Raw genomic sequence first — 23,939 nt, forward strand, 5'->3', positions numbered from 1 at the left:
CTTCTTTTTACCTACCCCCAAAGTTGTAAAGAATATATGTGAACAATCAGTTCTCTGTAAAATAGAGGGCAGGTGATCATCACACTTGTTTTTTTCTCAAGCAGACTGGAGGGGGGAAAGCCCCAGAGCGGGTGGAATATGGCAGGAATTGGATTACTCAAAATCTGGCCCTGTTTTTTGCTTTGTGATTGTTAATGCTGAACACAAAGAATGTATAGAAGATAACAAATTCCTATCACAGAAAAATGTTGCAAATTATGCAGCTCCTAAAGAAAGTAAAATAGAAATAAGAAAAGTCTAATAAAGTTGCAAGCATTTAATGAAAGGTGTTGTTTTTTTTTTTTTTGTCTCTCTTTTTTTAAGATTTTATTTATTTATTTGACAGAGATCACAAGTAGGCAGAGAGGCAGGCAGAGAGTCCTATGCGGGACTCAGTCCCAGGACCCTGAGATCATGACCTGAGCCGAAGGCAGAGGCCCAACCCACTGAGCCACCTAGGCACCTGAAAGCTTTTTTTTAAAAAACTTGGCTTTTAGAAATTAATTTTGAAGTTGAAAGACACATTGTCTACAAGGTGGAGTTTTTAAGATCACAGTCTCCAGTGGCATTAAGTTAACTTTCTCCTTGGACTCCAGACATCAAGCTTTCAGAAGCCTAGACTTAACATTGCACTTCAACACTGGGCACCATCTTCATCTGGGGTGAACGTCAGGGAATTGGTTTTTAAAGTGATTTTTAAAATGAAAGCAAACCATTTTATTCTCTGATTTCCCCATCCTTTAAAAACCCCACTGTGTTTCTGTCTGATGGCTTCCATACTGCACTCACTGGTCCTTCTCAAGCCCGCCCAGCTCCATGTGGAACGTTCTGTTGCTCTTTCAGCATAAGCAGGTCTATTGTGATATTTATCTGAATTCAAACAAGGCTAATTAAAAGAGCTGCTGACAGTTGTTGTGATCTGACTTTGACTGCAGCTTGATGGTCATTATGGGTAAATAATGAACCAGGTCTGCAAATGTAGCAGCTGCCAACTTGGGATAGAAGAACGGCTATTGCTTCCAATTTAAGGATCTATCGACCGCTTCCTTTCTCCCTGCAGATCTTCTGCAGAAAACTAATGTTTTCTGCTGCTGTGTATTGTGGTTTCAGCTGTTTCAGATATAGCCTATAATTTCCTTCTTTAATATTTAACTTAGGACATTATTAGCTTTCAGAGTTAACAACTTTTCTATTTTGAAGAAGTTCGGCTTTGTCCTTACGCATGCTATAACTAGCTAACCAGCTATAGTTTATTTATATGCATTTCATTTGAATTATGCAGGAAACGGCTAGTCGTAGAAGAACAAGGTATAGCTTTATGAAGATGTTTCAGAAGGCTGTGTAGATGTTTTGGTTTTGGTTTTGTTTTTAAGAGATCGATACCTGTCCCTTGGTATTGTTTTCCTAAAGTTAAGAAGACGCCTGCTGTTAAACCTCAGGTTCTGGTTTTGTTCACCTCATCAGGGACTTCCGAAATATTTTGATGCAAAAGCTCTATCAGTGCAGAGGAACTTCAGTGATTTATATTAAAATGCAGTATTGAATATATTGTCACTCCATCGTGAGCTTTTCCTTGTCCTATTAGCAAGTGGGGAGGGACAGGTGTATGAAAGGTAAGAGAAAAGGCACACTACATTCATAGATGAATGTCCTTCCCTGCAGATTTCCCACACTTACAAAATATAGCTTCTGGATTTAAAAGTCACATTCTAGACTTTAACAGCAGCGAGTACTTAACAGCACATCGCTAGCATTTGTTCACCTGCGGAAAAGGCGATCTGCATTATGTAAAGCACGAGGCTGCAGTGCTGCTTTGTGCATAATGCAGCAGAGCTTTGAGATCTTGCTGGGAGGAAATGATCCCAAACATGCCCCTGAAAGACAGGTCTTATTTTGAAAAATAATGATGAAAAATTGCTTATTTCTCCCATGTGTCCGTGTCTGTGTTTATTTCAGGAAAAACTAACTAAACTTTGTTTATCTGACTCTACAGTAGTGTCGAGAGTGTTTTTGCTTTTCTCTTTCCAGCACAGATAATGCCAGAAGTAGTGTTAACAAGGGGTTATGTTATGCTGGCTTATGTTAAACCAGATCACCCCCTAACATGTGCAGAGCCATTCATCTGTGTCACCAAAACCCAAGAGAACATCTGACATGGACTCTGAAACAGAAACAGTGATCACTTACAAATCAAACATGGCACGCTCTAAACTGATTCTGCACGGCAATCTTTTCTAGAAAGGACAACTAATTGAACATGATAAAGTGTAAAGTTAATTAACACCCTTAAATTTGTTGATTACTTTCACGGGATTATATTGTTCGATGAGTAGCAGCTTTCTGTCCCAGCTGTCGCCTGTTTCAGTGAATGTCCCCGGTAAACAATAGAGACACCATAACAAGTCGTAAATGGTCCCTGTGACAGCAGCCCCTTGTGAGGCTGCATCTGTAGAAAATGATTAGAACAATTGCATTTTAAAGACGGCTCACATTGCAGCCCAAGTCCCATTGGTCCTCTTCTTGATCTCTTTTGATGGCAGACTGGTTAAAACATTTAAGTTCTTTTGAGTAAATTAAGTGATTTACTGCGTTTTGCTATATATCAGTGAGAGTGCTTTGGTGGCAAGATTTTTTACAGTACCAAAAATAAATACAATTTGATTGTACTTTCTAGATTTTAGTCTCTTCTCTCTCTGGATTTGAAGGTCTCTTTTTGATAGTCCTAGGATTAAAAATGATCTCCTTATTTGTGACTTGTAAATGGTTATTCTAAGTTATCAGCACTTGCATAATGGATTTTCTGTCATAACCCTTGGTTCAGCTTCTTAGTAAGGCTAAATTCCAAATTTCAGTTCTGTGCTGCTCTTAGGCCATAGACCTTGAGATACTCAGGCTGCGTAAGTTTACTTGTTATATTTAATTTTTTTATAACATTTGTGTGATAACCATGTAAAATACCTCTCCAAAGTATTCTTACATTTGAGCTTACATTTGAGCTTACATTGAGTGTGTATGACAAGTGATTTTATCACTGTCTTCAGAGGGAGGAACCAAACTTATCCAAGTGGGGTGACCTTGAATTGTGACCTTACTTCAGGTGTCAACTCAGATTACATGTTCTTCATTTTTTGGTGTCTTCATGATAACGTCTCTGTACATACGCATTTTTGCTTTCGTGTGTATATGCAACAATAAGTGAACATGCTATTACCTTTAAAATAATCCTACTCCAAAGTTGAGCTTTTTTGATAAGCTAGAAAACACTGTCTTACTTAGTATTCTTGGTTATTTTAGTAACCATTGATTTCTTCTCTGCTCACCTCTTAAAAAGACAATGAACATTTATCACACACATGTTATATGCTAGGTGCTGAGATTCAAACAGCTCTTGCCCATAAAGACACACCAGAAAAATCATTGATTAGAGTAGTGTAAGTGCTTTATTACAGATACCACTGGGAACGTTATAAAGATAGAGAAAGGGGATTATGGTCGTGAATTGCTTTTTAGAGTTGACTTGAGTTGAGCATTGGAAGATAATTGGGAGTATGCCAGGCAAAGAGGGCCAGGGAATTTCATACAAGGGAGTTGCCCAGGAAAGGCGTGGATACATTTAAAAAAAAAAAAATCACTACACATACCAGCTACTGTAAATAGTTGGGTATGTCTAGCATGGTGGTTTTTGTTCCAGAGAATAGATGAGAAAACCAGAGAAGTGGCTAGAGCCCACTGACAGAAGTAAAACTTAAAAAATCAGAAGCCATTTTAGGAGAAAAAAAAAAGAAAGTTCATTGTTTCCTATGACTCAAGACCAAAGGGAAGAGTGAGTTGTGTAATTCTTTTTGGTGAACATAAATGCACAAGTACTTCAGAAAGAATAACTTTTACTTAATAGAAAACAGTAGTGTGGGATGCCTGGGTGGCCCAGGCAGTTAAGCGTCTGACTCTTGATCTTAGCTCAGGTCATGATCTCTGGGTTGTGAGATCAAGTGCTCCATCAGGCTCCCCACCGGACCTGGAGCCTGCTTGGGATTCTCTCACTCCTTCTGCCGCTGTCCCCTGCTTGAGCATGTGCTCTCTCTCTCTTAAAAAAAAAAAAAAAAAAAAAAAAGAAGAGGAAGAAGAAGAAAGAAAACGATAATGAGACGCTATGTACAAATATTGAGTAATAGTGAATAATGTCTTCAGCTGCTAGTTATGTTCATGTTGACACATAATTTGAAACTTAAGCCTGTTTTGGTTTTTAAAACAAATAAAACTGCCAAAGATTGAGACACAGATAAACATAAACTATTGGACTGAGATGATTATTGTTAATGTTGATCTGTATTGTGGGTAGGCTGAATTAGAAACATATATAAAACAAGAATTGAATTACCTTGAAAAAATTACCTCTGCTTTTGATACAAAAATATGATGAACATTTTCTATTTGATTTACCATCTCCCTCATAAAGTAACCATGAGAATTTTTAAACCGTGTAACTCAATTTAAGGAAGAACTCCATTTCCCTTGAGGCTGCTTTATTCCACTCCCAAACAGTGTTTGCCAGGACCTCTAAGATACTCAGACCCATATTTAAAATTCATTGTGAAATCTTATGGTTTCATATTTGTTCTTAATCCTGATCCTCAGTTTTCTGTTTTTTGTCTAATAAGCAAACTTGAGTCTGTTGTGAAGAGAAATAGGGTTTTGTGTGTATTTAGATAATAGGCAGAACTCAGTGTCCATATGTAAAACATACAAAATCATTTGCTCAGTTCATGTTGTTTTAAACTGCTCTGAACATGGTCTGCAAATAGATTGACAATACCTGTATTCTTTTTATTTTATTTATTTTATTTTTTTAAAGAAAGGGGGAGGTAATCTTTTTCTTTTCTTTTAGATTTTATTTATTTATTTGAGACAGAGAGCACAACTGGGGAGGAGGATCAGAGGGAGAGGGAGAAGCAGGCCCTCCACTGAGCAGGGAGCCTGATGCAGGGCTTAATCCCAGGACCCTGGGATCATGACCTGAGCTGAAGGCAGATGCTCAACCAACTGAGCTACCCAGGCGCCCCAGAATACCTATATTCTTGTCAGAGTTTTCAAAGCTTACCGGTAGTTGATGGCAAGACCATTACTCTTTGAGAACAGTATTTCTTTTTTCACCCTTTCTCTTCCTGAGAACTCTTTAGCCTTTCAATGATGGAGGTAAACAGATGGGAGGAAAGAGGGAATCAGGTTTTGGTGGCTGCTGTCCTCATCCATGACACTTGGTACATGATGTACACTTTTGGCCTTTACTTCTGAGTAGGTGGTATGTGTCTCTTTTCCCTAACTGTATTTTATACCTTTTGAGGGCAAAAGACTGTGTTTTATACCTACTATGACCTTTTATTTTGGACCTTCTGGAATAGTTGTATTTTAAATATTCTCCCATGCACAAGGATGGAGCAAATTGCTAAAGGCACTGAACAGATAATTGCTGATGATATTTTTCCTCTTTGAACCTCCAGATGACCATATGCAGACCTCTCCTGTAGTATGCATCTGTCTTTTACTCTTTACAGTTGTTTGCCTTCTCTCTTCTCCCATCTCCATATACATGTGCACACACACTTCCACCACCACAAAGACTAGGTTTCAAACTCCTTGAGGACAAGGATATTTCTTCTTCCCAGGGTTAAGAACCACTGACAGATGGCTCTCCAGTGGTCACATTTTTTATGTCCACCATAAATAGGAGTGGAAGGAAAGAAAGAAGGAAGGCAGTTTAGGTAATGGAGGCTTCTTGTGATATCTTTGACAGAAAGAAAGAGGCTGACTTTGAGACTTGGATTAGATTTAAAGTGTTTCTCCCCGCCAAGGTTGATTGAAATTGAAGTAGATTCCAGGAGAAGTGGTAGGTGGCTGTCCTTTTAAAAACAGGATGGTCCAGCCACCTACTTTGTATGGTTTGGACATTTGCCTTTTCATTTGTACAAATGCGTTCAGTTTTTCTGATTCTGTGGTCATGGGCGAGAAGCACTGGAGTTGTAAATGCTGTAATACAATTAAGTACAGGATATATTTTGATTTTGTATATACAGTTACTAAAATGTAAAGTTAAAATACTCCCAATATTCTAGCAACTGTGTAAGTGTGTAGTCTGTTTTGGGAAATAGACTTGAATTAAAGTGGCATGACAGTATAATAAATGTATTATTTATTACTGATAGAATCCAAAATCTGTACAGGATCTTCTATAATCTATAGAATGTCTTTTTTTTTTTTTTTAAGATTTATTTATTTATTTAATAGAGAAAGATCACAAGTGGGCAGAGAGGCATGCAGAGAGAGAGGGGAAACAGGCTGCCCGCTGAGCAGAGAGTCCGATGTGGAGCTCGATCCCAGGACCCCAAGATCACGACTCGAGCCAAAGGCAGAGGCTTAACCCACTGAGCCACCCAGGCGCCCCTCTATAGGATGTCTTACATAGCTTTAGAGTTCCACCTTCCTAGATAGTATTTCCTAAGCTCAAAATGGTTCCATTTATTTTAGGATTACTTAGATCTTAATTTTTCTTTGCAGTGGGACTAGGCTTCATAGAGTCACACATTTAGAGGAATGTGTATGGAAGACAGGATTTGGTCCTGAAGAATTCCAAACCTTTAGAATTACCCAGTTTAGTAGGCCCTGACATTGGATTGTGGGCTATGAAAAAGTCCTAATAATGATGCCACCACCTTGAGAGAAGGAGTGTGGAAGTACCACAGACCTCTGACTTGAAAAATGAGTTGTTTCTTTTGTGGTCTCTTGCTTAAGTAACTTATTTCTTCTTTTTGAAGCATGTGTTTGAACAAGTGAGAAAGTATACCTGTCAAAAGATTAACCAGCTTAGAACCATCGTCAGCATTAATTTTCCTTTAATAAATGACTCTCTGAAGCTATTTAGTAATCTGTAATCTAGATACAAAGCTATGACCTATGATGGATAGTGCTGGATTTGTTTGTAAGGTTTGACTTAAGTTGTCTACTTAATTCCTAGGTCAGAGCAACAGGATTAGGACTAAGGGTGGTTATGTGGTTTGAATAAAAATGGGTATAGAAATTGAGCAAAAGAATTGGAAAATAGTAATGATGATCTACCATCTTAGTGAAGTAAATTAGAAACTAACAAAGTGACAGTCACTTAAACTTCAACATTATAGAATGTTCAAAGAACACAAACTGGCTAATTAAAAGCATTTGTTATAATTGGGTTTTGTACATAACCATTTCCAAAGTGTGTCTGAAAATATTGTGAAATGTAATTTAACCTTATGCGTGAGCATCTCAGGCTTTCATAACACATGGGCACTCCCTTTTCCACAATTATTTGGCTAACATAATGCTGACCTCTTTTGCTTTTAATGATTAGTTAAAATAGCATCAACTGTAAAGTGGAAAAGGCTGCTTGGCTTGGCAATAGCAAAATATTCACAATTTCAGTGAAATATGGATCTCTCCACTTGGGCTTTTTATATATAAACTATGTATTTCATTGAATAAATTAAATTAAAAAGTAGGCCATTACTTGCAGTTGTCTGTTCTAATGGCCAGGTTTGATACATGGCACAGACAATTACGATTTCTTTATTCCTAGCTGTACTATAAAATAAAGTGTAAAGGCAAAAATCATATTAATACAGCTCTCCCACATGCTTTTCTGGTTTTGATCAACAAAATCTAACTTGAAAATTATGAATTAAAATTTCTCTAATATTAAAAACAATAATAATACTCTTGGTTTTATTTAGAGTTAATAACAATTTAGATGAATGAAGCTTCCCCTCCTTTTTTTAGGATATGCCTAGGACAGGTTTTGTGTGCTAACCAATCATTTCAATCAATGAATATGCATCAGACCTTTGTTAAGAGCTGTGAAGGAGTAGCCAGACCAAAGCTCATTTCTTCTTCCTGCTCACAGCACTAGGAAGAATTGCCCAAAAGGCATATAGGAGGAAGGAAAAGAAAAATCATATAATATTGATTGGAAAATGCACATCAGAATAATCAGTCTAAATAAGCAACTGTTTTCTTTACCTTGAAAAGGACTCTTGCCAGGGGAAAGAGCCAGGTCTTCCACTTTGTAGATATCATCTGCAAATGGTACACGGAGAGCAAGCAAATGGGCCGGAGACCCCCCAAATCCAGACTTAGGCAGCAGACCGCTCTGGCTGTTCTTGTACTGGTCAGGGCACAAGTTACCTTTTTCATATACTTTCTGTTACTGGATAGATTTCTTAGAATAATAGGTGCATGTGAATTAATGCATATTTTAGTTTCCCATATTACTCATGCCATGAACTGAGAATAAGAGTTTGAATCTGTATGTCCCTTTTGGTTTAGGATTAAACTCCATGCTACTTAATTTTCAAAATATTCTAGAAGAGGGCACCTGGCTGGCTCAGTCTGTAAGCGTGACTCTTGGTCTTGGGGTCATAAGTTCAAGCCCCATGTTGGGTGTAGCGCTTCCTTAAAAATACACACACACACACACACACACACACACACACACACACACACATATTCCAGGAGCGATTTAGACTATCTTTTACATGCCTGACATAAATACAGTTTGGAGGCAAGATATTTTTATTTGTTTTGAGATTTTCTGTAATTTTATTATCTACTTAAACACTTGAAGAAATGTGTCCTTTTGTTCTATCCCTTTACCCCCCAAACCATTCAGGTGTGGGAGCTGCTCGGTCTGGGAACCTCACATTTATGGTGGGAGGAGTCGAAGATGAATTTGCTGCTGCCCAGGAGTTGCTGGGGTGCATGGGCTCCAATGTGGTGTATTGTGGAGCTGTTGGGACCGGGCAGGTAACATCTTTACGTTAATGACACTGACTTGATGATATAGAATTGGCTAATGTTTATTTCTCTTTCCAACCACATTTGTATTCTTCTCAACTCTGTTCAATCTGTGGATTCCTTGCTGAGAGTTTTTGTTTTGTTTGTTTTTGAAAGAGAGAGAGAGTGCGCATGGGGTTGGGGTTGGGTACGGGCAGAGGAAGAAGAAGAGAGAGAGAATCCCAAGCCCATGCCCAGTGTGGAGTCCAACTCCAGGCCAGATCCCACGATCCCAAGACCCTGGCCTGAGCCAAAATCAGGAGTCAGATACTTAACCGACTGAGCCACCCTGGTGCCCCCTTTTTTGCTCAGATTTTCTTAAATTAATTTGGAATAAATTAGTTTTCCATCATTCCTGTTGGCAGACATCAGCCAATTAACTATTTAAAAAGATGTTGAGGGACGCCTGGGTGGCTCAGTTGGTTAAGCGGCTGCCTTCGGCTCAGGTCATGATCCCAGCGTCCTGGGATCGAGTCCCACATCGGGCTCCTTGCTTGGCGGGGAGCCTGCTTCTCCCTCTGCCTCTGCCTGCCACTCTGTCTGCCTGTGCTTGCTCTCGCTTCTCTCTCTATGACAAATAAATAAATAAAATCTTTAAAAAAAAAATAAAAATAAAAAAATAAAAAGATGTTGAAAGTTCTATCATTCAGATTCTGATGTATCATCCTAGTGACCACAGAAATCATTCTTAAAACTGCTTCCATTTGAAGTGCTCGTGGAATCTGAGTTGCTGTTATCCTCCATCTAATTATTTTATAAGCTCTGTCTGTAATACAGTCAGGAAGAAATAACCTACACACTTTAATTTTTTTCTTGAAAAGCAAATAATTTTCCTTTAGAAATATATCAATTCTCTAATCAGATAGAGGCGAATGACAACACTGAACTCTGAAATCAAACTAGCTGTCCTCCTCTCACCAAAACACATGCTCTCACTAGATCTCCCCTCATCTTAATCCTTGGTCCTGGTCACTGGCATCCTCCTTATCTTACTCAAGACTTTGGTATTATTTCAGATATACCTATTGTCTCCATTCTCTTGTCCAGTTGCCAAGTTCTGCTGATTTTTGCTTCAGTGTCTCTCGTTGTTGACAGTCTTCTCTATTCCTCACAATAACTGGTCCAGTTTCTCATTAGCTCTGTGTACTGCTCAGAAACCGTGGATGCCGGGTTTACTGCTCTGCCTGACACTATAACCGAGACCAACTCCATTAAGATGTTTGTATACATAGACATCCCCATTCTGAAACTTTGAATAGATGCCTATTTTCTGTCAGGTCAAATTTTAACTCTCCACCCTTGCTTTCATGGCTCTTACCCCAGTCTTAACTATTAAATTTCTCACCATTCCTTAAAACATATGTACATGAGTCACTTTTCTTACTGCTCTCAGGAACATCCCATGCTCTGATATATTTAATCCCTCTTACATATTTGTCTTTTTCTTTGATCTCCTCCTTTCTCTCTCTTGCCTATTTAGATTCCTGCCTGGCCTTCTAAGAGATGGGTTTCAGCTCCATTTCCTCTCTGCTTCTGCCCTCAGTGATCTTGGAGTTTCTACTGTCTCTGTCTTATAGCCATACAATTTTCCACTCAGTTGTTTTTGTTCGTGTGTTTGTTGCCTTTATCTTTATTGTGTTAACTCTGTTGCCCCAATTAGAATGTCAGCCCCATTCCATAAAGAGCACTTGTGCTTGGGATTTTGTGTATAACATGATGGCTAGAGCTAACACTGCTGTATGATGTATATAAAAGTTGTTAAGAGTAAATCCTAAGAGTTCTCACCACAAGGAAAAAAATATATATGTACACGTATTTTTTTGTATCTGTATGAGATGATGGATGTTAACTAAATTTATGGTAACCATTGCATGATGTGTGTCAGTCAGATCATTATGCTGGACAACCTAAAGTTACACAGTGCTATATGTCAACTCTATCTCAATGAAACTGATAAAAAAAAGAGCAGTCATGCCACATAAGATCGATCGATCGGTATGCCTTATAGTCAGAGCCCACAGGAGGTGCTTGGTCACCACAGTGGGGTTCTGACCCAGTGGAAGGGTCTGCTCCCAGATGACCTGGTAAGCTCAGAAGGAAGCATGTGGCACCACGTTCCTTTGCCCATTTGAGAGGATCAACAGTTAAATGCTCTGAGAGTTGGGTAAAAAACAACTTCCTGTGAGCTATGACTTGAAAATAAAAGGTATTTAATATGTACTCTGTTTATTTTCAGGCTGCAAAGATCTGCAACAACATGCTGTTAGCCATTAGTATGATTGGAACTGCTGAAGCTATGAATCTTGGAATCAGGTTTGTTGACTATATATTTTCATGTACTAACAATTTTTATGAGCTTCCCTATTTGATTTTCTGATGTTGAAAAAAAAGTTCATGAGAGATAAATGAGTTGATCCAGGAACATTATGAAAGTACTTCATTATTGAACTTTAATAGACTTTGCTTATTTGACGACCAGTAGGACCCTGGAGAGCATGAATACTCTGCCATAGCCATAAAATGTATTGTGCTGTATGTTCGAAGTTACATTATCCCTTTTATATAGGAGCTCCATTTCTGCTATTGTATTGAAATACAAGAAACACTTTTACTATAAAATTTAAGCATACTTTGGCAGTGTAGGACAAATTTGTATAAAACAGCATTTTAATGTATAGTCACTTCCAAGTGTTATCATACCACATGACTGGTTTTATGTATCTACTTTAAATATAGTCTCCAAAATCTACATTAAAAGGGCCCTCGGCTTTTTAGTCTTGGGACAAACTGGATGGCAGTCATAGAGCTGCAGCTCATGTGCATAATTCTTTCATTTTAACTTGCTTGTGGTTTTGTTACTTTACCTTAAGGACCTATCTTTCCGTTAAAATAAATTGGCATTTATACTTTGCTTAAAGTGATTCAGGAATTTTGTTCTCCTGTGATGATCATCATCCTTTAGAATGCTTAAGGTTAATGTCTTAATTTTAGCCTTTAATCTTTTGGGTTAGGAATGTTACATATGATTAATCACCTAATTAATTTTTTGAATGTTTTGTATTTCATGAAAATAAATTTACGTTTCTTACTTTAGAAAATGCTTAATTAGGCAGATGCTTTATTCAGGTGTTTTCTTCACACTTCCCCCGGCTGCTTACCAGATATATCACAAATCAGAATAGTGTTTCATATCACAGCTTTTGATAAAAGCAATAAAAAGAGCCAAAGTGCTTGAGATATTTTTTAAAACACAGTAATGGATTCACATTTCCTCTTAATTACCATATCAAGATGCCGTTGTTTATTGAATTGCCCTTGTCTCAGATGTTAAACTATCTTGACCTATTAAGTTGTCATGTTGTAATTGAGATAAAAGAGGAATTTGCTTTGCATCAGTGCTAATTGGTTTATCAATATCCTGTACCATTTACATTTTAAAATTGAATGTCTGTAAGATGGTAAGGCATATCTGTACAAAGCCGTAATAAAACTGGTAGTATACAGGGAACTGTTCAGAGTGGTGTGTACTGTAGCCAGTTTTAGGCTATGGGTCACTTCCTCATAAGTGAGAAACTTGTTACCAGTAACTTGTTTTCATGTCTGTCCTCTAGACTAATTTCATGAAAGAGGAATATGTAAACTTCTGGAACCAAAACTGCATACAAAATTAATTGGTGTTGACAATAGGATTAGAGCGTTAGGATGCATATGCATTTTCAGAATTTTATCTTCATTCTTCTGGGTATAAATGAATAATAAAAAAGCAAAAGCATAGATCACCTAGGCTATGCTCTACTGAAATTTCCCTCTCTATCTTTGCCAGTTTGTTTTATATCCTGCTTCTTATCTGAGCATCACTGGATCAGGGTATTCCTGAGGCACAATGATACATCCTCTGGTCTTCCTCAGATAATGTTCCTAGCAAAATTCTTATTAGATGGTCACTTGCTATTCTAAAATGAAATTTTTATATGGCTAGTGCTTATAGAAGTCTAACTCCAAACACCAGGTAATAAAGAATAGTATGAAAGTCACTCGAATCAAATGAATTGAATAAATGTGTACAATGAAATATATACATTGGCTATTACAGTGAATTGTGATTACAAAGAGAAAATGAAAAGTGATAAAATTCCAAATAGAAATGTTAAGAGCAAAAGCAACAATAGATTTTCCTTTATAATTGACCTTAATACACTGTGATAAAAACAGTGTTTAGAAAGATGAACCTTTTAATGTTTAATTTTTTTGGAAACTGTACATACAGTAATTATGTATATATCTATATTTAAATATCTTTCTATACACACACACATATATATTTATATAAATTTGTACCATTATATATTTATATATTTACATATACTACACATAAAGAACGGACACAATTAGGAACTCCCTAGTTTTACTTAACTGTTATAATAATTTGTAAGTTTCTGGTGCTTCCGGTTATACTAATGGGTTGCTTATTTTCATAACATTAGGATTTTATCAGTTTTGTCTTACAAAGACTTTCAGTGGGTTGAAAGTCCTAAAAATGATGGCTTTTGCTATTGTCTTTGCTCGGTGGTTTACAGACGTGGTTTAAAATGACAGGATTGTTCTCTAATAGAGTATAGAGAGTGGCCACGATTTATTGAGCTTTGCAAGGTGAAAGAGAAAATTGGCATCAGCAACATAAATTCCCAAGTAGTAAATTCCCACAAAGTAGTATAGCATCCAAGTGGCTCAGCCACATTTATATTCTGTTCACTCTGAAGTGAAATTTTTTTAGAACATTAATGTCAACATTTACAAATTGAGTCACCTAATCCTAGGAAGTGATCATTTCTGATTAACTTCATCCTCATAAGTCAGCATTTTTCCTAGAATGCTGTTTCCCATTTTTTTTTAAAAACTGGAAGAATAAAATCTTATAGTTTAAAACTCTTATTGACCCTATGATCTTTTACAGTGATTCTTTATGGATGTTAGTGAAATTTTTAAAATGCTATAAAAAAAGTGAAGTATAAAAAATATGGGTATACAACATATTTTGAGAATCTTTTTTATTGGACCTTTCTACCTTCCAGTTGGGTTCTAGTTGGAACTTAGAACGTTAGTTTTCTGACACCAAAGGTGACCTGCTTGCATTAGAGAAGTTTTATTCCTGTGCATCAGGAAGGAAGAATTGTGATAATGGAGGGTTTGTTACTGTGTTTTTATTTTTGCTCCACTGGATCTGACTTTTTGTTTTTCTCTTTATTCGATATTAGTGGTGTAGCAGGCCATTTGCATTACTAACCAGGGAGGGCCCAGGCCCCTCTAGCAACAACCACATTGTCTTCTTCCCACGTTAAAGGAAACTTAAAACAGTTGAACTTTTGGAAGGCTGTTCAAGATGAGAACTTTCCCACAAGCATAATTTTAGTTTCTTGACTACTGCCCTTTGGATGCTGTTAGGTTTTCATTTAGGTGATGATGACCTGAAGCCTCTTAGTTGTATACCTAATCCATACGCAGTAGATACCAAGTGGCAAAAGATTCATAATAAAAGTTTGACCGAGTTTCTTAATAAACTGACAAAACACCATCGTATTGGCTTATTGACTATTAAGTTCACTACCTGTGTAATGCCATGAGACTCGGGATGGTGGGATTTTGGGTGTCTGTCCATACCTGCATCCCAGCTCCACTACAGACTTAAGCTTTCTCATCTATAAAATGACAGAAATAATAGTACCTAGCTACAGGGTTGTTGCTAAGATTAAATGAGTTGATCCATGTAAATCTTTGAAAGCAGTTCCTGGCGCATTATTATGCTCTATGTGATAGATATCGATGTGATTGTTGGCGGTGCTGGTGGTTAGTGTTTGAATTGAGTTTTACTTTTAAAGTAGTTTCTTCATAGCACTTTTCACCAGCTGTTGTGTCTATTTGTGTGTTTATTTATTGCCTGTCTCCCCAACTAGAATGCATGCTCCCTGAGAGGGGTTGGTTTTATCTGCTCATTGCTGCATCTTAAGGACATACCTAGCACATAGTACGTCCTTAGTGAAGGTTTGTCACATGGATGAAAAGGGAAGAGATAGAGAAGGGAGACACTTCTCTTGCCTCAGGTGAACGTGACCTGTGTGTATGTGTCTCAATGTGCTCATTCCTGGAAGGCAGACACAGCCTCTTCTTAGCTTCTTTACTCTGTCTCCTTGGCTCCAAGCACAGTGCCTGCACATGGCAGATCCTGTAAACAATGATGAGTAAGTGAATGATTGATTAAAACTGACATAGTCTTAAGTATTTCATTTTCAGATCTGTTTCTGTGATACAAACATCTCAGTTTAGTGACATAATTTGTTTTGTTCTTCCATAAAACCAGACACCATAGATACTTCTAGAGAATAAAAGGTCAACAAACTTTTTTGGTCTTTTTTAAAAGCCTCAGTTACGTGAAGGCAAACATTTGGATTCTCTTTAAAAATATTTTTTTTTACAGTGTATGCATCATTTTTACTTCTCTCAAAAGTTCATTTAGAATTCTTGTGATTTAAAGGTGAGTAGATTTGACACAGTGACGTTTGTTTGAGTTGTATTATATATGCGGTCAGAGCAATGAATTCATTCTCTGTTTATACCAGAGAACATTCCAGCAATTGTAAAGCCACATGCATGCACGCGCACACTCTCGAACCACATCCAGTGGCAAGTTATTATGGGGACTGACAGACTGTCATCCTTTTGATGGCTTGAGCTGTATATCTCCTGAACAGCAATGGGGCTCTTATGCAGAAAGTATCATATGTTCCCAGCCAATTTACAGGGAAACAGCAATAACATTTTATCATGGTTGAGAGCCCAGTAGCTGCTTCCTATTAAACTTGCCCTTTCAGATACCTGTCTTGGATTAATTTGTTGATTTCAAATGGAAACTCAGTCTTCTCCAGTGAAGCATGACGTTCTAGGATAGACTCTCTGAATGACAATTACTGTGTATTCTAGCTGGTTTCAGACCATTACAAGCCTTAGGCACAGTGGAAGACAGAGGACTTCAGTAACTGATTTTAATATTATGTCTAATTTTAACTGTCAGTTATATATGTGCCAGTGAAAGAATCCTCAGAAAGATGAAATGCAAAACACTTCTAACTTGCTCTTTTTAATGATACATTTTGCTGTAGGGTGGTGAGTCGGGGGAGGAAAAGCAGAGAGGGAGCAGCCGGCTCCTAAAGGGGAGTCAGCACAGTGGGGATGCATCAGATTTGAAAGTGAGCACATAACAACTGCCACCTGGCTTTTTTTGCGTGCCCCTCGGGATGCTTCTAAATAGTACTATGTTCACCAAACAGGGTTCCATAAATCAGTGCCAGTATTTTTCCTTGAACACTCAAGAAAAATGAAATGTAGGGTTTTACAAAGGATAATAAGCTTTGCTTACCATTTTGGTGAGTACTAGAGAGAGAGCATGAACTGCTGTAGCGGGAAATACTGTTGTGAGCTACTGTTGAGTATAACCAGGGAGATTACAAAGAGAGGAGCATCTCTGCTGCTTTAAATATGATGAGCCATTTTGAAAGAAAACCTAAATTCCGAAGCGCCTAAATGATATTTCAAGTGAAAGGGAAGAACCACGTTTTGGGGTCTTAAAAATGTTCCCCACTCATGGAACACAATAGGCATCGACATTCTTGAACAGTGGTGCTTAAAGAATATTTTTGCAGTTAGAGCAGATGAACTCGTTGTTAATATACATGGGATTTTTAAAAAATTAATAATTTTCACATTATTCCCTATGCACATCAGCTTTATCTTTTCCCAAGTTATCTGCTAGAACAGCGTACTGATGGCCTCATTTTATTTAAAAGGGGAAAGAAAGCAGCAATAGCAAACTACACCAGTAACAAACTTGGATTTTTATAAAAGAATGAATGAACTGTTGGGTTTCTTTCTGGCCGTCCACCATTGAATGGAATGTATGGCAGCCAATTTAGAGTGAATCTTCTCTGTTATAATCCTTAAGAAAACCCACTGTAATAATATGGCCCAGCATATGGATTCACATATGTGGCATGTCATATATATTCCTTGGACCATGGCTACTTCTCGAAAGCCTGATCATGTAACAGTTGTATTATGTGGTAAATCCATATATATCCTGACTATGAGCCCTAGCCCTCCGCTCTAGCATTGGAAGAATGTTGTACTGGTTATGATACTCACACTGGGAAATAAAGACATAGGTTTCAAACACAGGAAGTAAACAAGAACTTGGGCATGCCAAAATGCGCAATCTGTTTTACATTTTTGTGTGTCTCTTTTCAGCCTTTTTGTTTTGTTTTGTTTTGTTTTAAATTCTGGAAGAGATTGGTCCTAAGAAAAAGCAGAAAGCTTGTATGACAATTATCTTATAATGGCTCTTTGTATGAAAGAAACTAATAGATTGCTAGGTAGAAAGTTTTATTTGAAACTCGATTCAGTGATACTTAGTCAAACTCTGCTTCCCAAGCTGCATTAAGATACTCAGAATCAAAGTATTACAGCATTCTGATGCTCTTTTTTTCTGGGTCCACATTGAACAGCCGTTGATGCCATCAGCTCAGTGATAGAACAAATGATGTTTCCGCTTGGGCAAGCTTTGTTTTATCAGGATCAGTAACCTTATCAGCAGTTGACCCAGAACTATAATGCATGTCTCTGAATAGATAGCATATGTCACAGCTCTGTGCAGACTTGCTTCATAAGCAGGATCATCTAATGAAGATTTAATAAATAAGGAAAAGTTTGCGGCAAGAAATGTCTTCTTTTATAAGGATAACTTAAGCTCATCTTATGGCACATGGCTCATCTCTTGCATCCATTTTTGTAAAAGCTAACAGAATAAACATGCATATAAATGCATCCACAAGGACTCCCATGATGCACAGTTTATCTGTCATTATTTCTTTCTGAAATATATCATTTGTGAGTGAAGAATGTAGAATTTAGATGATCACATTGGTTTAAGGTTCTTGTGTGACACATAAATGCAATAGTATCCAAAAGACTAGAAAACCCATGTGTGTGATAAACCAACATCACTTCGGCAATTGTGGGATGTTTCTCCAAAGTAGGATAGTGTGGAGGGTTTTCTCTCAGGGCAGAACTTCCTGGCTCTGAAATATTAAATCACTGGCTTTTAATGCCCTATAATTTAAGATTCAGTTCTTTGCTCTCATCAATCTGCTTTGATTTTTGAAGACATACAATAAATGGAGAAAGAAGATGGAACATCCTCATACATAAGTAAGTCACGCATGACTTGTACATTTTGACATCTAACACTTCTTTTCTTTGACCTTTGACAGGTTAGGGCTTGACCCAAAACTATTGGCTAAAATCCTAAATATGAGCTCAGGACGGTGTTGGTCAAGTGACACTTACAATCCTGTGCCGGGGGTGATGGATGGAGTACCGTCGGCTAATAACTATCAGGGTGGATTCGGAGCAACACTCATGGCTAAGGTATGGTAAATGCAGAGACGACCCAAGGGAGAGGGAAGAAGTGCTCAGTGGTCTAATCCCCCACCCCCTTTTAACAAAGCATATGTGTATAGAAGGCAAAATTACTAAAATAGTGATTCACTCACTCACTGGAAATGATTAAAAACTTCAATTAAAAGCTTTGATTAAAAACCCTTATCATGTTCATTTCAGATGAGAAGAATAGGCTGGGAGTTTGATTTTGTGTGTTTTGGGGTTTGTTTGTAATATGAGTTGGTAAAATTTCATTCTTCATCAGTAATTTCCATTAATTTACCAAGTCCTTAGAATGGGAGGGCTAAGAATTTTCTGATAATACATTGATATTGGGTGTACCCATCACAAAAGAGAGATCTTTCTTGTGATACTAGATTTCTAAATACATCTTCCTGCTTTAAGAACATGTGTGTATTTATGTGAAAAGTCATTTGAAAAAACAAATTGTTGACCTCATATCTGTGATCTCAACTTTAGAAAATAGCTTGTTGGGGAATAGCCTTCCAGGTTTCTGCATAGAGCTATTCCTTACCCCACCCTGCCCCCATAATTGACTCTCCGCCCTGACTCTTTACAAAAGTAATAAAGCCTATACCTGGACACCATATTCAGCTTACATTCCTTTATTTCCATGGCCTTCTGTCCATTCTGTGCCTTAGTATGCCTTGAATTCATGCAGTCCCCTCCTCTGCCACTACGAGTGCCTTGGCTGAGCTTCCTTTAGATTATACCACATCAGCCCTTTACTGGTCTCCTTGCCTTTCAGAGTCCTCTCTGGTTCATTTTCTACATCACGGGAAAGAGAGGGCCCCTGAGATCTAAAACTCCGAGTGTCCCTTTTCTCCCACCATGTTTCTCTCATGGTTTCCAATCACTTGTAGGTGAAAGTCCACCAGCAAGCTGATGATTTAGTCTTTGCTTGGCCTACCTGCTCGTCTCTGCCATTGCAGCCCCTCTCTTCGCTTTGGCCGTACTGAACTCATTTCTCCTTGGCTCTCACTTGCAAACCCCCAGCCTGGCTGCTCCCCTCTGCCTACACCCCGTTTGTCCTTGCGCCCTCCATCCCAGCCTCTGGCACGGCTCCTGCCGTATGGTCAGTATGCTTTAAGCATTAATGGGATAAAGCAGTGCTTGAACCATTTCTTATTTTGCAGTTTGATTTCCCCTCGTGTTTCATTTAAGAAAATACTGATTTTTATGCCCGTCTGCATCCATAGCCTCCACACAGGCTTTTGTACTTGTGCCGTGTGGCTGTTGTTAGAAACAGGAAGTAGCTCCTTAAGTGTATTGTTTTCATTGAAGCTGCGGGTGATTTATTAGGGCACGTGGAAGGATGGAAGAATCGCATTTATGCTCAGTTTCCATTCTATCTCCATATGAAGTGGGTTGTGAGGCACTAGCTTATTCGGTTCCGGCAATACCGCTAATGGTCAGAGCAGAGCAAGCAGCTAACAAGGAGAGTAGTAAGAAGTAGGAGGCTTCTCGTCAAAAGGGTCAGGTGGATTTGTCTGGCCTCAGGTCCTCTGCAGTGCTGACTTTGTCTGGGAACTCCGCCCTTGCTGTCCTCCCCTGTGTGGTACACCTGTGCTTTTGCCGTTTGCTGTGGGGACCCTCCCCAGGAAGAAGCTGCCACGGTTAAGGTCTTTTCTTTAAAACGATGTTCTTGATCATCAACGATAGCACTTTCCACTAACAGCATGAGACCGCACGGGAGTGAAACAGACGGAAATTACTGTTCTCCTTTGCTCTCATCAGTTGCAATTTCCCTTATAAAGAGGAAGACTTACCAATTTTGCTTGGAATGCGAGGACTTAGAAAGGAACTTAAAAGGAACTTAAAAAAAAATCTGTCATCACTTTGGATTGCTATTAACAAAAACGCACCATAGCTAATTAAACTCGTATAGAGAAACTGATGGAGATTAAAGAAATCCCCGTTGATGCCCCATTGATTAAAGCAGTCCTTCCTGCTTGAGCAGATCAAGTCTTTACTTCCTAAGAGATGTTTTACTCAACTGCTATTAAATGTATTGTTCTAGGGGATATGATGTTAGTGTGTTGTTGAAGTAGAGGCTTATACATTTATTTCTAGGTCTTAACATCATAAAATTCTAACATGCTATGTGTATATAATCAGAACATAGTCAATATGAAAACTAGATTAATCTTTTGCACTCTCCAGCCTAGATGTCTGTGATGGCCACTGCAGAACAACGTATGGAAAAGCATGATGACTCTTGGTCCTCCCCCAAGGGAGGACCATTTCCTGGTAACATAACAACTTGGTCCTCCATTAACTTGTTGAAACCTTATTACAGTTATTTTGTATTTTTTCCTGAACTAGCCACTTAGCTTTGGATTCATAAATATTTTATTTGATTAGTGAAGTGGAAAATCTGTTTACTTTAAATTACATATTATAAGCTTCAAAGGACACCTTCTTTATGCCGTTTGCATTTCAAGATGGACAAGCCTCTCACACTTTGAGACACTAACCATTTTTCTCTTTTCAGAATGTGCACCCTTTAAGGCAGCAGGCACCAAAGCTATCACACTGTCCGTGTCTGTGGTTTTGTTAGGTTTTATCTGGGGTATGCACTTGCCATTTGAAAATCGCTTGACTTGTCTTTTCAGTAGTTTTGTGTCCCCTTCGGTATGTTATGTTTAAGTCCAAGTTCTTCTGTTCCAGTTAACTAGGGTAACAGTTGAATGCAGTCTATGTAGATTTTCTCTCCATCTTTTGAAAATAACACATCTTGCAGATACGCTGCCAAACAATAGCAACAAGAGAGGTTTGGCTGGGCGTAAGCAGTACGGCACTTGTATGTTTGTTCACTGGGGGGGTAATGACTAAACTCCCTTTTTAGTTTTAGGAAGCTATAGAAGAATTTAAGGTTAAGCAGTTTTTTCAAATCTCTTGTCTACCTGTGAAAATTATACAGATAAGCACAAAGTCATGTTTGCACGTATACCATCATACAAATTCAAGAGACTTATTTTTCCTTTGAATAATGGTTTTCCTTTGAGTGGGTAGTATTGATAACTGCTCTGTTATCAAGGATGTTCCTCAGAGTAGAAGTGTTTCTCATCTTGCTTCTTGTTTTCCCCTTTCATTTTTTGCTGACTTTTCCACTGGGGGGAGAAGTTAGGATGGTAATGATAAGAAGATCATCTAATTGGTTTTGCCACCAGTTTGCAGCTGTTATAAAATCATAAATAAAATGAAATTTGGGGGATATTATTTCAATTATCCTAGCCTTCATTGTCTCCCAGCAACCCCATGTATTTCAGGTTTGGACAAAATTCCATTTTTATGGTAGTGGATTTTCATTAGCTACAGTTTAACTATCAAAGATGTATAATGTTAACTTTTGCCTATTTTTAAGTTTTCTGAAACCCTCAGAATGAAGCATTCGCTCTCTTAGATGTTGAAGGTTGTTTGTCATGAAGGCAGATTTCCTATTGCACTTAATGTCCCAACTCCTTACCACACAATTGAAAGCTGCCGTGTTTTACCTGTGTCCATCCTGGACTCAGTTCCCTCTCCAGCCCCCTGGCTCACATGCAGCCTCATTGGCCTGCTTGCTATTTCTTGAATATCCAAGCCATGTCCCCCAACACCTTGATGTTCCGTCTACCTGAACTCTCTTCCCCTTACTCTCCAAAGAACTCACTACTCCCCGACATTCAGATTGTAGGTCAGGGGTCTTCACCTCAGAGACGGCGTCCCTAAATATATCCTCTACCAGGACTCCCTTCCTTCCACCCGGCCCTTGCTGTTCGCCACTTCCCAAGCCCTTGCCCTGCTTTATTTTTCTTTATAGTGCTTGTCATTGTCTGAAGTTCTAATATTTGTTCTGTTGTCCATCTTCCCCAAGCTTCATGAGAACAGTGACTGGGTCTCATCATGCTTGTATCACCAGCCCTTGGAACAGTGCCCAACCCAAAGCAACTGCTAAAATGTGTTGAATAAGAGATTGAACGGGTATTCAGTCATAATGGGGTTTGTCTTAGGCTTCCAGGCTTCTGCAGATTTGAAAAAACATTTCCCATGTGCTCTCATCTGTATAGTAACCCCTGTCCAAAGTCAAAACAAAACAGGTCTGGGCGGAGGAGTGGAGAGGACGCTCAGAAATTAAGGTTTCTGTCCAGAGCAGTTTTACAGCTCTATGAAAGTACTTACAAAAATACATATAACTTGGCACAGTATTCGTAAGTATCTCATTTTTTCAGACCTCATTTCTCCTTCTTGGAAACCAAAGCATTAGGAGCCACAGTTCCAAAATGAGCTCTGACTGCCAGTCTCAATGTGTTCCCTCCTGCCCTTGTTTGATTTAGGATCTGGGGTTGGCACAAGACTCTGCCACCAGCACAAAGAGCCCAATCCTTCTGGGCAGCCAAGCCCATCAGATCTACAGGATGATGTGTGCGAAGGGTTACTCAAAGAAAGACTTCTCGGCCGTCTTCCAGTTTCTACGAGAGGAGGAGAGCTTCTGAGTTTGCCCTTGGCCGTGGATACTGTTGAACACCAAACTATCTTGGAGCCTCCTTTTAGCTCACTCCACAAGTAAATGGGTCTAATCAAAGGTCACCCGTCTGCTTTTGATTGTCTAGGTCCCAGTAAACTGTAGGATTTTTTCACCCATTTTTAACTGATAATTCTTTTTATCTGTTTAGCAAATGTGTTATTGGAATTTATTTTCCTGCAAGCCACTGATGGTCTCTGCTAACCAGCTGATTAACCTTTTTCAAAAGTTTGATCCCTGAGCATCTTCACCTACATCATTGCATACTTCAATCAGGGTGTTATTTACTCCACTTCGCAAATAAAACCAAACATGTTTTCGCCAGGATGAAACTGATCTGAAAGAAAAGAAAAGAAATTGATTTGGGGAAAGGAAGGAGAATAGGGGGACGTATAGTGAGTGACTGCCTGTGTCCCTCGGGAAGTTTGTCCTGTTACCCAAGTGGTGGTATTCGTGCAGTATTGGGGTCACCAATTTTCCAGGGAGTTGATAAAGCTAGAGAACTCCTTGCTGCATGTTTTAGAATTTGGACTCTGTTACATTACCTTAGTGTGTCCTTGTTACAACTCCCAATACTCAGCAAACTTGTTTTTTATATTTTTGCTTCCTTGTACATTCTTACTACCTATTTTTTGACTTCAAAAGAATGACATCTTTAGAATTGTTTCAGAGCCAATGATATATGCTTTAGATAATTATTACATTATTCTAAATATAACTGTATTATTTTGAACTCAAATAAATTTATATGCAGATAATACTTTCTTGGAGTTTTTGTGTCTTTCCAGCCATTTGGTGAACAACGAAATGATCTGACAAACTGGTGTTAGGGACTGATGGGGAAAGGGTGGGAAGAAAAGGACGGGAGGGAAGTCAAAAGGAACAGAGTTTCGCTTGGGCGGTGGAGGTCAGCGTCCTGCTGGGCTCTGTTTGAATCCTTAATGGGCATTCATTTGAATATTTTCTAGATTGTGGGTGCATGGGAACTCAGCCTGCATTAAATGGAATATCCCCCAGTGTTGAGTAC

The 23,939-nt window shown here is 38.5% G+C and overlaps 1 protein-coding gene across 1 annotated transcript in view; it reads left to right on the forward strand.

Annotated features, from left to right (window-relative positions):
• HIBADH (3-hydroxyisobutyrate dehydrogenase) overlaps nt 1-23,672 on the forward strand; it is a 106,813-nt gene extending 83,141 nt beyond the window's left edge. Inside the window, exons 5-8 of the mRNA XM_059396670.1 lie at nt 8,735-8,868; nt 11,135-11,211; nt 18,216-18,372; nt 22,725-23,672. Coding sequence (XP_059252653.1) covers nt 8,735-8,868; nt 11,135-11,211; nt 18,216-18,372; nt 22,725-22,883 — 527 coding nt within the window. The 3' untranslated portion in view covers nt 22,884-23,672. The remainder of the gene's footprint in view (nt 1-8,734; nt 8,869-11,134; nt 11,212-18,215; nt 18,373-22,724) is intronic.
• The last annotated feature ends 267 nt before the right edge of the window (nt 23,673-23,939 follow it).

Source organism: Mustela nigripes, chromosome 4, assembly GCF_022355385.1.
Source record: "Mustela nigripes isolate SB6536 chromosome 4, MUSNIG.SB6536, whole genome shotgun sequence".
NCBI lineage: Eukaryota > Metazoa > Chordata > Mammalia > Carnivora > Mustelidae > Mustela > Mustela nigripes.